This window comes from Echinops telfairi, unplaced genomic scaffold (assembly GCF_000313985.2).
Source record: "Echinops telfairi isolate 266 unplaced genomic scaffold, ASM31398v2 ScPeMD7_3533;HRSCAF=4204_0, whole genome shotgun sequence".
In the NCBI taxonomy this organism is placed as follows: Eukaryota; Metazoa; Chordata; class Mammalia; order Afrosoricida; family Tenrecidae; genus Echinops; species Echinops telfairi.
The window spans coordinates 74,658,686-74,676,412 of NW_022107431.1; the positions used below are offsets into that span (position 1 = coordinate 74,658,686).

Here is a 17,727-nt window from a genome sequence, read left to right on the forward strand (position 1 = left end):
CAACGCATAGCCACTGCACCACCAGAGTTTATCAGAAACCACCAAAAGAATGAGATTTATTTTTAAGCTAGTGGCAACCCTCTCTAGCTATCTGATTGGGCTTTTATTTTTCAACCCAACTTTAAAGAGACTAAAGAATGTTGCACTTCAATCTTCCACTTAAGACCCTCTGATCAGGAAATACGATTTTTAATTAGTAACTGGGTTATCACTATCATACAATATTCTGATTTAATCACTCTCTGAGTTGTTTCTGGTCTTAGACTTTCCAAATTAAAGTCTTTGACAAATTAAAATAATCCTTTAACAATTATCAGGGCTGGCTTAGGATCTCCTCATATACCCTTCCAGGGCCATAAAACACTCTAGGCTGTGATCCGCATAGTCAGCACTTCAAAACTGCCAGCAGCTTCTCAGGAAAAGAATGGGCTTCCTACACCTCTAAACAATTACTATCTTGGAAAATCCACCATGGGTCACTATTAGTCAGCATTGACTTGATTGCAAGTTTTGTTTTTCATATGATCTCAGAAAATCAGCTGGTCTTTATAAAGAAATAATATGAAACTAAAGAGAGTCCTTTTTCATATGAAAACAATAGTGCTACTTTAAAGAAATAAATGTTTACTATTTTCGGTCTCTATTTCTAAAGCAAATAGGACTGAACAACATAGGCTCTTCTTTACTAAAGGAAAGCTAGGCATCTATTTCCTAAAAGAGCATCTTTAGGTGGACAGAAAACTATTTTAAACAGATTATTTGCTTAGTTAAAACTACAATGCTATTTGAACTACGATTATTTGGGGCATGGCTATTGATTATTATTACTGCAATGGGACTCTGTTGGAGATAAGTCACAGCATGAGCATGGTCGGTTTTTCATTTACCTCAATAGGGGGAACCAGATATAATCAAACTGATAGCTCTGTCTAAACATATCCTTTATGACCACCTACTGCACCCACTAAATTGGTTTCAAGAACTCCAGCAAACCGTCTTAGACTACTTAAAGAATATAATTTGATACAATCAAGGCATGTTACAACTTTGGAGAATTCCTGAGAAAATTAAATACTTCTTCCTAAGTATCATAATGACCTTTTCTCCCAAACAAAAGAGGTTACTTTTACTTGATGCCTGATTTAAATTCACACGGAAAATTTCTCAGATTAACTGCACTTTCTTTAACCCAAATAAATAAAGCAACCCAACAGCTTTCTTCTGTTCTAGCATGACTGACTGGGTTCCCCAGGACTTTCCTAGTTTTAACCTTAAGTCTCAAGACAAACCCAAATTGTTGTTCACTATATACTTCCAGAATTATTAATTACGAAATAGTTTTAACTTCTATCATTAGAAATACTACTGTTGGCAATGTTTACTATGCAGCATAATAAGTTTTAATAGCAAAAAGTTTTATAGCATTATGAGCAAGACATCTGAACTAAGAGTAATTCTTTTCTGAAACAAGTTTCCTCCCTTTAAATCAAAATTATATGGAATCATAATTCAAAGGCAAATATTATAATTCCAAGCAAGTAAAGGCTTGTGCGGAGTTTTCAAACTTTTAGTCAAAAAACTTTTCCATATCACAGAAATAATGACAAAGTATCGTCCTATTGATCTTTTGCCATTACTGGATATGCATGTATTTGCTAATATAAATATTCAGAGACTCCTTAATACTCTTAACTCAAGCTTAGCTGAAGGGAACTCTAAATTCACACAATGACTAGCTGGAAGGTGAAAGGTTCAAGCCCACCAGCTGCTCCAAAGGAGAAAGTTGAAACTATCTGCTGCAATAAAGACTCACATGGGGCACTGTGAGTCAAGATCGGCTAGCTTTGGTAGAGCTGCAAGGACTTTGACAAATAGTAAAAGTGTTTGGTTGTCTACTGATACATACTATTGGCTTCTACCTGTGCCAGAGAGAAAACTAAAGAACAGTTACATCTTCATTTAGAATTCAAAACTGCTCCTAGATGCACTAACTGGTCAGCAAAATGTAACACCATCCAAACAACAGCACATTTTATTTCACTCAGTTTTAACAAAGAGTCTTTTTCTCATTTATTTTTTTTAACAAAGAGTCTTTTAAACTATGCTAAGGAAGAAATACCAGTTTAACAGCTAATAGAAATGATGCAAATGGTGACTGGTTTTCAGAATCTCTACATTCGCTAAGTATAAACTATGTAAGAAACTTCTTGAGTTACTAAAGCAGTGTTTCCAAAAAGTAAAAGGAAGCCACTTCAGAGAAATAAGAAAAAGAGAAAAAGTTAAAATATACAAAAACTTTCAAAGTGGTAGGATAAAGCATTCTAAAAGGGCACTGGCTGTGTTGTTTCTGATAGTGTATTTTTGCAGTGTTCTGTGGACCACAATCTAAGCTAGAATGTTTAAGTCCGAATTGAAAGAGTCATAGCTAAGTGCATTCACCCTGCTTTACTGTAAAGGTGTGTGTTTTAGAGAGATAGCGGGTGTATGTGAAGTTACTAAGACTAATTTCCAGAGATATGATTACTACCCCATATCATGAAAATGCAAATTTACACTACTACATTTCAGTTATTTTTCTTTAAAAGTAATTTTCAAACAACTTTTATTAACAGAATAGGAATTTATTTTCCAAATTTAAAAATGTTCTTGACTTAATTTTTCTTAAACTTATATAAATGATAACATGCATTTAAGAACAAATCTAGCGAGCTACAATACAACATGTTTAAAGATGTGATGAACACCATATCTGAAATTATTTTAAAAAGAGGTCAAGTCTGCCCTCTGGGCCCCGAAGCACTACTTTAACTGCACTACGGAAAGAAAAATGATAAGGTATGAAATGAGTGCTCAGAAACAGGACCTTATCAGTTAAAGGATAACTCAAGCCTGTAAGACAAATTGCTCAGCACGGCAAGTCACCTTCCTGCTGTGATGGAGGCACAGCTGAATTTCCAATGGCACCACTATCTCCCTTATCATGTCTTCTAGACTCACTACTGTCCAGTCAATGCCTGGTTTATAGTTCCAAGTATCTACCACTTATTTTGAACACATTCTGTCAATTTTGCCAACCTGGATAACTATCTTTGTCCTTCCTTTAACTGAGAACTTAACTGTTAATAGTACTTTTTAAAAAAAAGACTCTTTAAAAGACACTATGCAGTGACTCTTCACTCTTCAGTGACACAAAATTATGATTCTATCTCCCGTTTTTAAAAAGTAAACTATTTTGTTTTTAAAACCATCTGAATAGATTGTTTGGTTCTACCAAATAAAATCTGTAGTAAAAATTCAGCAATTTCCTTTCATTCAATGCATACCTGAACACTGATGGACTTTCTCAGCAGCTCTTCCACAAAGTTCCAATTTGATTCCAATTGTCTCTAGAAAGGGAAGATATTGTTGTTACATCCACTGTTCATTACATGTATTTAAAATTATAGCACAGCGAAAGAGATGTGAAATACAAATGTTTTCTCTTGTCATTAAGCATTAACTGCAATTTCTTGAATCTCTAATACTTTGGCAAAGAGTTTTATGACATACTTCTTAGAAAAACATTTACTGTGGCCATGGATCGCTTAACATCCATGATCCATTCTGTGAAACAGGGCTTCCTATGATTTGGACATGGCAAGCACCTTGGTCTGGGCCAACTTTTTGTGTAAGCATCTCAAACAAGCTTCCTGCCTTGGCACTGATCAACATGCTGACAGGGAGGTTCAGATTCATTCTTGTGTTTGCCCCACACTCCACATCATTAGCAATGCCACCATATCTAACATAGGGCCCTCTTGTATGTCTACTAGTCTTATAGCTTTCAGTGGAGCCAATTTTTTATCAGCCTGGAGAATTTTTCTTTTAAATTTTAATAAATCATTTTACTGGGGACTCTTACAGCTGGTATAATAATCCATACATCAATTGTAACAAGCACATTTGTACATATGTTGTCATCATTTCCAAAGCACTTTCTTTCTACTCGAGCCCTAGGGTATCAACTCGTTTTTCCTCTCCCTTCCCCACTCTCCTGAACACTTGATAATTTATAAATTATTTTTACTTTCATATTTACCCCATCCACTGTCTCCCTTCACCCACATTTCAGTTGTTTGTCCCCCTGGGGGGGTGGGGATAGGGGATTTGTATGTCAATCATTGTGATCAGTTCCCCCTTCCTCCCCCTACCCTCATGGTATCATTACTCTTATTATTGGTCCTGAGGGGGTTATCTGCCCTGGATTCTGCGCATTGAGAGCTCTATCTGTAGCAGTGTACATGTTCTGGTCCAGCCAGATTTGTAAGGTAGAACTGGGGTCATGATAGTGCTGGGGGTGAGGAAGCATTAAAGAACTAGAGGATTGTTGTGTGTTTCATCGGTGCTATAGTGCACCCTGGCTGACTCGTCCTTCCTTGTGACCCATCTGTGAGGGGATGAGCTTGGAGAATTCTTCATCGTTTCTGACGATCATCAGGATTGTCGAGTGTGAAATTGCTAAATCGTACGCAATAGCATTCATTGATTCCACATTTGTGATGTTGAATAACCTTTTGTTTTACTCCCAAGTTGGTACTTCTTTGCTTCTCACTGCTGCTATCGCTGGTTTCCTGCATTTGTAGGCCATTATAGATTTCATAGAAATATTTGCAAAAAAACATTAGACAGAGATAATTCTACAACACATGAAAGGCATGGGATACATAGATTGGATGCTTTTGTCTATGAGTGAAAGCACACACTTATATACAGTAAACTTTTTAGATAGACAATACATAAACCAGTAACATAGGTATCGATTATGACTATCAAGATATATGTGTGGTAAATTCAAATATATATTAAACCCTTATACATTTGGCAACACACACTTTCTCTTCAAGAAACATGAAATACATGTGCGATGCACAATATGTTGCGTGTGCTACATCCTGTTTTGTGAAAGGGATTTCCAGAATTTTATTATAACCTTAAGGGATCATGAACATAAAAAGCAGGTGGATCTTGCTGGAGCTGACATTATACAGTAAATGATTATGTTCTAATCTGATATAAACCTTATCAGAAGTTGCTTTCCTAAACAGTGGTGTTTTCATAAAATTATAACTATTTTAACAAAAATTAAAATTTTGTCAGAGTACTGTCAAGAAAAAAAATGCACATCCTTACGGCATTGAGATTTTTGCCCTTCATTTTATGTACAACAGCCCCATATACCCTGGACCAGTAAACAGTGCATCTTAAACTAACATACAGAACGGAAAGCTTTACGAGTGCTACCTTTATCAGTCAAGTCACTTCTCTGGCCATCTCAAGTATCTGAAGAGTTTCGGTAATGAGGAAGAACACTAAAAGGGACTTTCACAGAGCCAAAATATTTTTACAAAGGCTAGGATAATTCCACTTTTCCAACAAAGAAGCCCAGAGAACCTCCTTACCAGACACTCAGTTTGCTTGATAATCAGTTAATGGTCTAAATACAAACTATTCCTAATTAAAAACTAGAGGCCCTCCAAGAGAAATCAAGAAATAAGCAGTTTTTTTACCCCACACCACCCCAAAGGTACAGAAAGTAAAAAAAGGCATGAAATGCAATTAAAACAAGATCGAGGGGTTGGATCACATGATTTCAATCACCTCAGAACTGAAATCAACCACATGGTTAAATCAATCCATCAGCCAACCATATCTAGGTAATGCAGCCCTAATAAAAACTCTGAATACTTAGGCGAAGATGAGTATTTTTGGTTGGCAACATGCTGTGCATATTGTCACAAACCAATGTCGAGAGTACCTCGTGTTGACAACAGACGGAGAAGACAACATCCCACACTCGGCAACTCTCTGGAATGCTACTTGATGCACATCTTCTCTTGCCTGACTTTAATCTGTCTCTTTTCCCAGTAAGAAACCATAACTGAATACAATAGTTCCCAGTGAGTTCTGTGAGTCCTTGGGAAACTCCTGAATCTGAAATTAGTGTCACAAGTCAGTGAGATCTTGGGATTTATGGTTTCAAATTTTGCCAACGGCCTTAAAACTCTCTCAGAAATCATTTTGCTAGATTAATGCTGTTTGGGCATCATGTGAGGCTCTATACTTATTTCCTCATGGGACATTTTTCCATTTCACAGACAATGAAAGAAAAGTTACATGCACCGTTGGAGCATGGACTCATACCTAAGAGTGTGGGGCCCCAAACGCCAGGGGGCATCCTTCCAGGCTCATGAACTGCTCTTTCTCTCCCCTTCAAGGCTTTCCCTCCAGCTTCAGCAACTCAATGTTTTCTATAATTCTTTATTTTTAAAATGTCACCCCTATTGCTAGGTAAGAAAGAGCCTGAGAGGGTTGAACAATTAAAGTTGTGTTTTACAATTTGATTCTGCTAATGAGTACAGCTCCTCTCTTCTATTAAGGGATTCGAGTTACAAGAACTATAGAAAGCATTATCACTCTTGCCCAAAGAATTTCAACTATCTGAGTCAGTATGCAACTACATTTTAAACAAAATCAAACCTTACTTTGAAGGGACTAATGACAACTATATCATGTCAAAATCAAATATGAATAGGGAAATGTATGTCAAAGGGAAGCAGGTTTTTACAGGAAATATTAACTTCGTCAGCGGTTATTACAGGGTTCTTTTGGTCTGCCAATTAAGTTATACCTAACGTAATCAGAGCTGATAAAACTGAGGTAAGACGCCATCAGCTTGGTGCTATGTCTCACAGTCTTTATACCACCATCAAAACGGAGATATTCACTTGAGCTTTACTATAGGTGGTATCTTCCAATCCTATAAATAGATCTCCCTCCCCCACTTCCAGCAGACTAGCTAGCCTGGTGCAACTCTCATTCAAAGGTTGTATTTCACATTTTATCTAGGCGTCATTTCTGACGTTTCAAGATGAGCATCCGCTAGCTTGACTGATTGCACTGTGTCCAGGGCAGGGAAAGCAAAGTTAAAGTGACCCTGCAAGGCCCCAGAGTGATTTTACTCTTTAAACCCTATTTGTTTCAACTAGATAGATGGGATTGTGAGAGGATAATACATTCTCTGAGAGAAAAGCATTAAGCAGAAATGCATGAAATTCTAAAGCCTCTAGTACAAGAAGTGAGATACCAACATTTCCTAATGGGCCTCTACTACGAAATTGGCTAGTTTTGTACTTTAAACCTACCTATAGCAAAAAGTCCATGTTAAGAAACTGTCAAAATAAAAAATAACCACATCTGAAAGCCATTTAAAATGTACAGATTTTACACATTAACCTTCAGGGAAACGCAGTTTGTTTAAAAACTGTACTATCTCCATGGCTATCTCAGGACTAGAGGCACTTCTCTGCTGAAGAACATCTGAATAACCATGATTACGGCATGTCATCCTCACACACCAATTTACTCTTTCATAGAATGAAGCATGCATATTGCGTCACTATTTTCTCATTGTAGTTGGCGATGCTAATACATTAGATCAAGGGAAAAAACCAATTCAGGCAATTTTCAAATTCAGATCCAAATACATCCCTTATAATCTGAGAGGAATGAGTCAAATGTCTCAAAGTTCACAGATCAGAATAACTATATAAATTATTAACTAACCAGAGAGAACTTTAGAAAGTAAAGGGGAAACTACCTAGGTAGGACGAGGCAACAGGCAGCACACACTGGTACCATAGCTGGCAAATTGGGACACAATTTTATCTCAGTCCCCCCAAAGCAAACCCTTTACCATGGAGTGGAATCTGGCTCATAGTAATCAGACAGGATGGTGTAGAACTGGTTCTACATCTTTACAGAAGCAAAGGGCCACAACTTTGTCCCATGAAGCAGCCAAGTACGTTTGACCCACCAGCCTTCCAGTTAGCAGCCAAATTCTGAACCACTGTGCCACCAAGGCTCCTTTATGGTGATGCTGCCAAGAACCTATTCATAAAAGGCAACCCTGAAGGGAACTGGATACGAAATGTATTCAAGTGAAAAGGCAAAGGTAGCATGTAACTAATGTACACCTTGATTTCTTCACCTGTAAAATGGACATCATTATCACCCTTTTAACTACTTCATAAAACTTCACTATGAGATAAAATGTGTTACTGTGCAGTGTTAAACACTTTGTAAATGCAATCAGCTGAAGACAATACTCCATAATACAAGCAACTATTACTTGGCAGCTTGAGTCTTCTTTAGAAGTCTTTAAGAAGTCTAAAATTACTTTGGAACTTTTTGTGGACAGAACAAGACAAAATTTATTTTACATATACAAAGACATTATACTTTTTTTTAAATTAACAGATCATTTTATTGAGGACTTTTACAACTCTTGTTACAATCCATACATCGCTTGCATCAGGCGAATGTGTACATATGTTGCCTTCATTCTTTTCTAGACATTTACTTTTTTTTTAATTTAATCATTTTATTGGGGGCTCGTACAAATAGAAAAGGTTCTTTTTGAAATCATGATCATCTTTCTTTGTAAAGTCTTCTATATAATTTTAAAAATTAAGATTTTTAAGATAACTAGTAACTAAAAGTTGTGAAATATCATATTCAAATCCAAAAATATTTAATAAAAGAAATATGACAGTAAAATGGCCATTTTTAACATTCGCTGAATATGTACTGTGTGTGAACATAGTACGAACTCATCTACTGAAATAAAGAACTGTGCTTCTCTGTGAGAAGCTCTCTCCATGGCTTCCTTTCAGTACACTAGCAGAATACATACATACACTGGTACTGAGCTGTGTGTGAACTTCTCAGAGCACTTCCTGATTTGTTATCTCTCTTTACTCTAGAATTCCACCTTATTACTAGGGGATCATGTGGAGGGCATGCTGATGTTTTTTCAAGCACACACTGACCCTCAAATTCCATGAATGATTTGATTAAAGATGACAGAAATGACTCTGTTCTCTCTTAAAAAAATCTGTCAAAGCCAAAATTTCATAAAATAATGATTCTCATATCTGATAAAGGATAAAAACCAAGGAATTTTTAAAAGTAAGGAATCCAAAATTCTACAGCACATGTATGAAATCAGGATCTCAAGAGTTGAGATCTAGAGATTTGGATTTTTAAAAACCTCACAGCTGTCTGATTCCCAGGCTATTTGGGAAAACAACTGCATAAAAAAAAAACCCTCACCACCATCGAGTTATGAGTTTTAACTCATAACTGCTATAAAGGATGAGGTAGAACTGCCCCCGTGAGTTTCTGAGACTGTCACTCTTAATGGTTGTAGAAAGCCTGGTCTGTCTCATGGGAAGTGACTGGTGGTTTCAAACTGATAACCTTGCAGTTAAGCAGCTCTATGAACACCACTATGCCAGCAGGGCTCCTAATCCATAAAAAAGGCCAATTTAAGTAACTAGGCACAATGACTCCCAGATTCTAAATTCCTAGTTTATGGAAATGGAGGACTGAAATAATACACGGCATTATTCATTTGTAATGCAGAAGAAATTATATAAAAACATTCAGATAAATACATCTACCAGACAGTTTTATTCGTGGAGATTTTTAACTAACATGGCAAAAAAAAAAAACCCAAAACATGTTTTCTAGTAGAAATTGACATACCAGTTAAAATCTGTCTTCTATTTGAAACAAATGTCACCATTTCTTAATAAAGTTTCTTTGCAAAAAGCTCTTGTAAAGAAGTGAGTGTGATTCTAAGGAAATGATTTATCATAACTTTTCACAAGAACATTTCTGGAGATATATGCTTTCCCTGTGGCTTTCTTAGAGGTTCCAGAAACCTTTGTAATAATCAGCCGCTTTAATCTTGAGAATTTAAATGAGAAAACAGATGGTCAAAAGGTCTAACTAATTTATTGAAAGCCACAAAACTATTAGCAGAGCCAGGACTGTAGCCCAAAGCTTTGACAACTTTTTGTTTTAATTAACAATGAAAACAAGATTATCATCATTTTTCAAAATGTCTACAAGGACTGCAGCTTCTAGATGTAAAGGCTGAATTTATCTCTTCCATTGTGTTATGATTTTTCTTATTATTTCCAATCACTTACTTCTGTATCAGTGTATAAGAAAACAAGTATTAGTGATAATTAAAAGTTTAAAACAAGAGCTTACCATTTCATCTGACACTCCATGGCGATCAAACTGGTATAACGATGCTACATGAGTAATAATCCACCAACTAAAACCTAATGGATCTCTGCACTGGATTATAGGCAGATGTCGTTTTGGGTTACTTGATTTTTCAAAGAGTGTTTTAAGAAGTTGATTCATCGAGTTCCAAAATGACTATTGAAAAAGAGGCAATATGATTCAGTTAAAGTAAGATGTAGTTAATTCCTATAACCTTTAATTTTGGCCTTTCTATCCATGTTTATAACAAAGTATACCATATACATGAGAATATAAAACATATAATATACGATATATGGAATAAAAATACCTACCTAAGAGTTTAAGGATTAAGAACATGATGTGTAAAATAAAGTATCTACAAATATATTTAATCAGGGAGATAAAAAACATACACACTGAAAAACATAAAAAATTGCTGAAAGAAATTAAGATGACCTATTTAAATGGAAATATATTTCATGAATTAGGAAGTGGCATATTGTTAATGTCATTAATACAAAGTAATCTACAAATTGAACGTAATCTCTATTAAAAGATACAGCCATATGCAAAAGAATAAAGTTGGACTCACAATACACCCAATGACATAAATATAAGAGGTAAAACTATAAAAAATTTAAAAATAAACATAAATCATCAAGGCCTTGATTTTAGCAATAGATTCTTAGATATGACACTAAAATCATGAGTAAAACAAGAATAAAAAGACAAACTGTTAAGATGATTAGACTACTGAATCCTATGATTTGTGAATTACATCAATTTTAAAATAAAAGACAAATTGAACAGCTACAATATTAAAAGACTTTTGTGCCGCCAAGACCTTACCAAGAAGGTGGAACAGCCTACAGAATGATAGAAAATATTTGGAGATCTTACATTCCAAAGACAGTGAATTATTTGATGTGGCTTTGCTAGCCAGTCTCTAACTCCCACAAAGGGACCTTTCCCTACATGGGTGTGGTTAGAAGGTGGGGGAAGACACTGATAGGATTTAGCTGTGAATAATTTCAAACAAGATTCCCTACCGAGTATCATCCAGCTGTATTAATTCTAGCCCTCTGAGAAGCAGGAGGAGAGATCTCATTACCAGCAGAATCAGGAGTCGAGCACAGCCTTTGGACCCAAGATTCCTAGGCAGAGCACCTCCTGGGTCCAGAAGATAGCTATACTGTACATATCAGAGGAGCAGCAGAAGAGCAGGAGCCAAAGTGTGGAACAGAATGGTGGATTTCCCAACCCACAGAGTACGAAAAACTGATTTGTGGAATGGGGTGCTTCCGGACACTTCACTGGACAGGTTGGACTTGCTGACCCATGGGAATGGAACTTAATCCCTTAGAGCTGAGGCTTTTTGTGGTGGGATACCTCTGGGCACTTAATTCAGGGGGCTGGGGCTACTGAATGCCTTTGGGTTGAGGCTTGGAGCAGAGTGGTATAACTTTTGGGCATTTATTAGCAGATTTGGCAGAACTTTGTAACATGTCCTGATAATTCAATCCTATTAATTTCCTTAATAAACTTTTATTCATTAATTTTATCTGAATTATGCGTTGTCATTCAATGTATATTAGAAAATACAGAAGAAAAACAAAACACTGACTGCACAATACAATTGGTAAGGACTTAATATGTAAAAAATTCTAACAATTCAACAACCAAACAGAAAAAAATTGGTAAATGACTTAAACATTTCTCTAAAGATACATAAATAGCCTATAAGCACATGAAGATGTTCAACATCATACATTATTAAGAAAATTCCATTAAAACACAATGAGCACTTCATAGCCACTAAGCTGGCTATTATTTAAAAATACAATTAACAATAAAAGACAGAAAAACAAAAACACCCAGAAAATTTAGGGGTTGGTGAGGATGTAGAGAAATCAGAGCCTTCACGCACTGCCAGTGGAAATGTAAAATGATACTGTTACTAGGGGAAAGGTTAATTCCTCAAACAATTAAGCATAAAATTACCGTATGACCCAGAAAGTCTTAAACAGATTCCAAAAAAAAAGTGGGGGGTGGGGGGTGGGAAATGAATTCACAGACTCAGATACTTGTTCAATGAAACAGTTGTTCGTCTAAGAAAAAGATTCAGACAGTTGTTTATTGCAGCCTTATTCACAATAGCCAAAAGGTGGAAAGACTCCAAGTGTCCATCAAAAGATGCATGGATAAACAAAATGTGGAATATATATATATATACACACAGTGGAATATTAGAAATGAGAATGAGGAAATAAAAAATGAAGTTCTAGTACTTCATGATGCCAAGATGAACTTTGAAAGCATTAAGCTATCTGAAATAAATCAGGCATAAAACACAATGAATCGTATGGTTAAAAATGTTTAAAATAGTAAATTCAATGCTATACATACATGTACACAAACATACCCAACAAAATTTAGAAAAAGAACCAGAAAATTACTAGTATTGTAGAAAACCTCTGCAACTGGCCACAAATCAATCTGTTTCTCCATCAAGGGGTAATTATTATCCCCTCACGATACGTTAGAAGCAGACTGACTTTCCCTTTCTCTCAGCTGCTGAGTTCAAACAACCATTTGGACAGCAGCTCAATACCTAACCTATTGTACCACCAAGGCTCCTTCAAAAAAATTACACACACACACAGATATAATTTGCAAATCTGCAAAACTTCAGATTTATGACTAGTCAGTAGCCAAACTCCAAATTGTGGAAAATTTGGAAATTAAATATGCCATGAAAGGCCTAAGTAGAGTTTCCATATATTATAACCAATTTTAATAATTTTCACAAGAAATTTTATGTACTTACATCAGCTTAAGGATGTTTTTCTTCTTCTACTAATAGCAATCAGCTCCCATAAAGATTACAGCCGAGGAAAACCTATGGAGCTGTCCAATTGGGCCATGGGGTTACAAGTCAGAACAGGGTCAATAACACACAACTACCTCAAAACACTTGCTGTAAAATATAGTCTCTTTCTGAAGATCTGACTCAAAATAGGTGAGGGAGGAAGAAGGCCTGTCTTTGTGCTTCTCTTCCTCCCTCCTTAAAATCAGATGTTGTAAACCTGAATACTATAAACCTCTGCTTATGTAGTCTACATCCTTTAATTTATCTGTAATTGCTAAAGGATATTACACATTGCAGTGTAAAAGATTCCAGAGGGAACAAAAAAAAATGTACTTGGGAAAATAAGAGTCAAATTTTGTATTTCTGCTAGATGCATTATTCATTTTAGGCTTAAATATAAGGTTTTGACCTGTTGCTCACAAATTGATTCTAACCCATCATTTCTCCATGTGTGTTAGTCCGGGTAGACAAGAGAAACAAATCCATAGAAACTCTTATGTGAATAAGAGAGAGTTTCAAATAAAGGGTAATTGTACATTAAGAAAGCATCCCAACCTAGTCCACTCTAAGCCATGTCCGACATCAATCTATAAAGTTCTCTTCAGACTCATGAAACACATGCAATGATGCCAAACACAGGACAATCACAAGCCAGTAGGTAGAAAGTCTTTGGATCCAGTGGCGTTGTAAACATCGTCTCCACATGGCTTCTCTGGTTCTCAGGGCACGGGGTCTCTACGTGGCTTCTCTGCCTCCACTGAGTTCTGGTTCCATCAGGGTAGGTTCATGAGGCTTCTCCAGTTCCCAAGGCGCAGCACCATGTGTCTTGTCAGTAGAAAAGTCTCTCAGGGAGTGAGGAGAGAAAGTGTGTTGCCTGCCTCCAAGGAGGAAAAATCCCAGGAGTTTCCAGAATTCTCAGAAGGCCACACCCACACAGAGGCCTCATTGGCTATGACTTGACTGACAGACTAGACTCCACCCCTTCATTCTTAATCCTGTCAAGTCTCAAATTGACACCAGATTATGTAACTAGCACAATATGTGTCAGAGTACAGTTGTGCTCCACAGGGTTTTCAAAGGCTGATTTTTTGTAGATACATTGCCAGGTCTTTCTTTGAAGATAAATCTAGGTGGACTTGAATCACCGCCCTTCCATTCAGTATCCATTGCGTTAATTGTTTGCACTCCCCAGGTATACTGTCTGAATTAATTAATACTCTCTATCTCTCAGGGTTCTAATATCCATTGCCTTGGCTCCACAGAACTCACAAATTTACAGGATTAAAGGCTTTATTGAGACGTTAACAAGTTGTAATGTCAATGAGGAATGCTCAGGGTTGAGTTGTCTATCAAGACATGTTACAAATAGCTGCCGAGTCTGCTAATAAATGCCCAAAGGGAATACCTCTCTGCTAGAAACCTCAGCCCCAAGGCATTCAGCTTAAACTCCTTGGGTCTGCAAATACAGCTCCCTGAATTAAGTGCCCAGAGTCACCCCACTCCAGGTACACTCAGCCCAAAAGATCTCAGCTCCAATTATTTAGAGCTCAAAATAGTTTTACATTTTTAGCTTTGGTTCAGCAAGCCCAACATCCTGAATTAAGTTCCTGGATACTCACTCCAGGTGCCAACTCATTCCAGGAAGTCTCAGCCCAAAGATACACAGCTCTCCTTCCACTGGGTCAGCAAAGCTAACTTCCCCTGTTAGTGCCCAGAGGCATCCCACTCCAAAAACCAGCCTCTTGTGCAAAAGCACCCAGTTTTACTTGCTCCGTAGGTTGGGAAGTCCATAATTCTATTCCATGTTCTAGCTCCTTGTTCTGTGGCATCTCCTCTGATGATATAGCTGTCATCTGTACCCAGGAGATTCACTGAGCAGGAATCTCTGGTCGAGGATGCACTGATGGTAATGATTAGATTCCTCCTCCTGCTTCTCAGAAGCTCAAATTATACACCACTGGATGGCACTCCAGGGAGTCCTATCAGTCTCTTCCTCCACCTCCTTACCAGGTCCATGCAGGGAAAAGTCATTGGTGGGAAAAACAATGTGGCTTTGGCTAGCAGAGCCACATTAAATCACTCACTGCCCTTGCACTAGGACTCCTTAAAATGTAGTAGGTACACAGTATTTAGTTCGTCTTCTTGGTAGTTGTTATCTGCGGCCTTGGCAGGAAAAAAAAGACCCCAAACGTAAAGGTTTTCCTTGGCCATAATTACAATAAATTCAATATAGAATAACAACTGTCATATGTCTATTTCCAAACTTACTTCTGAAAGTGACCATTTACTTCTGTGGTCTAGAAGATGAATGAGCAGAACCCATAATTCTTTAAGGCATGGACATGGGCAATGATGACTCATTAACACTTCTGAAGGCCTAACCTGTGGTAAGAAAATGAGGTGCTCATAAGTGAATGATTTAAATGACTTAAAAAGTATGCTCAATTACATAAAAATTGTTTAATTGTAAAAATACTCTATTTTATATCAAAGAGTATAAAATGAATTTTTATTTTCAAATTCAACCACATTTATCCTTTAATCATTCATTAATTAACTAATCCAGTGCTCAGTAAACTTCTTTTTTAATAGGCTAGAGAGAAAATACATTACGCTCTCTAAGCCACAATGCTTGCCCTGTTATACTATGCCATTGTTGAGCAACAGTAATTAGGGAGAACGGAGACAGGGCTGAGCAAGGCTGTGTGCCAGTTACACTTCACTGAAAACTGAGGATAACACTGCTGACATTGATCTAAACTACAATAGGAAAGACAGCTAATGAGAAGCTCTGAAACTAAATTTTAATTCTTTGTAAAGCAGAGTAAAAACAAAAAATTAAACAGGTTAAAAAGAAATTTTAGAAATTTATAAAGATAAAGCAATTTCTAAATTATTTACCATTTTTCTAACAAAAATTTTCTCAGTGGCATTTCTAAATAATACAGATTGTATACTGAATTTACAACTATAACGAGACTTCTGACACAATGTATTCAGTATTTCACAGATGTTAAATATATATTTCTAATATGTAGTAAAATACTAGCTGTTGGTTATTATTATATTGCCTTAATCCACTAACTTAATTTTAAACATTCAAAAGGTGGTGCTAGTAAATGCATAAACCACCATCTGCTTCTGAATCTTAAAAAGTTGTACATCCTGGTTTCCTTGGTGTCAATCTCAAATAAGTGATAAGGGCTTATAAATATCCATCTCGGGAAAATGATTATGTTCTGTGCAGGGCTTCAACCTGCTTACATTCTTCTGCTCAGTCATAGTGGAGGAAGAGAATCCAGAACCACTCCAATTTTGTAAAATGTGGGTGAACTGGAATAGGAACCAGAATTTAATCTCTTTCTCAGAATATAAGAGCAGCATATACTTAGTAATTTGATCTCTTGGCCAGTAAGTCAGGTTAATGGGGCTCCACTCAAAGATGTTGGCCAATCACACCACTCTGAATGTACGCCACTCTACAGAGCAGCAGTTCGCAACCTGTGCATTTCAACCCTTTGGGGGTCAAACGACCCTTTCACAGGGGTAGCCCAATTTATCACAGTAGCAAATTACAGTTATGAAGTCGCAATGAAAATAATTTTATGGTTGGGGGTCAGGGTCACTACAACATGAGGATCTGTATGAAAGGGTTGTGGCATTAGGAAGGTTGAGAATCAATGCTCTAGAGAAAAAAGAGAGAGAACACAGAGTAGAACTGCTGCTTTCCGTTCCAAGACTGGCTCTCTACAGTCCTGACAGTCACCCACATCAGACTCCTGGAAGGGCTTACTATACCCCTTCCGAGGCTGCTATTCTAGGGATGCATCCCATAGTTTTTTCTTTCTAGCTGCCATTTCTCATCACCCAGATTTTTCAATTTGGGTCTATTCGGTTATTGTTGTATCAGCCATGATTGAACTGGTTCAAATTGGTCCAAAGCCCCGGTTCTGTGACACTTTAAAATCATGCACTGTATTAAGCATCCTATGAGGAGTATATTGTAGTAAAAATGTTCTGATCCTCATGGTTCTAGATTAGTAAACATAAGTAAACAAAAACTTCCTTAAACTTTGTCAATTAATTTTACAAAACACCAAGTCATTAGACTTGACCTCACCTATTTGAAAAGTTAAGCTTTCAATCAAGATCACATTTTTTCCAAAACATGGAAGAGGTTTAAGAAAAACACCCTTTTTTAGACAGCTTTATGATACTAATTATAGCCTGCATTGAATGTTTATTTTGAAATTCTTTTCCCATTCAGCAATCAGATATTAGTAAGCTATTTTAAAATTGAGATTTATTTTACATTGAAGTCTTCTACATTAAGCGACATGCATTAAGGACTGACTAGTGCCACAAAGTGTCAAAAATACAAATAAACTCTTAAAGCATTACCTTGTCATACCTGCTGAGCGACAGGCTTATTAAATCACAAAAGAGGTTTTCACAGTGTTCTTCAAATAAACTGACATTGGTTAAACTGTCACCTGACAGATTCATAAACTGATGACCATATACAACATGCTCTGAAAAATAAGAGTATTTTAAATTAAAGTAGAATTTACTATTTCAAAAGAAAAAAATTGATTGCATACCTTAAAAATAACTTATTGAACAAAAAGGCAACAGTTATTCATTCTTTTGCAAAAAAACATAAAATTTGAGGACAACTCCTTCCTCACACAAATATAAACATCACTTTTAAAAGTTCTCAATTGGCCTCCACTCAAGTACTCCCTCAAGGCAAGAATACT

The 17,727-nt window shown here is 36.6% G+C and overlaps 1 protein-coding gene across 1 annotated transcript in view; it reads right to left on the minus strand.

The window, feature by feature from the left end:
• Positions 1-17,727, minus strand: part of MMS22L (MMS22 like, DNA repair protein) — a 131,252-nt gene that overhangs the window by 97,966 nt on the left and 15,559 nt on the right. The window contains exons 7-10 of the mRNA XM_004710933.2: positions 17,369-17,499; positions 15,236-15,349; positions 10,099-10,272; positions 3,324-3,386 (exon numbers count right to left, since the gene is read on the minus strand). Of these exons, the coding sequence (XP_004710990.1) occupies positions 3,324-3,386; positions 10,099-10,272; positions 15,236-15,349; positions 17,369-17,499 (482 nt within the window). The remainder of the gene's footprint in view (positions 1-3,323; positions 3,387-10,098; positions 10,273-15,235; positions 15,350-17,368; positions 17,500-17,727) is intronic.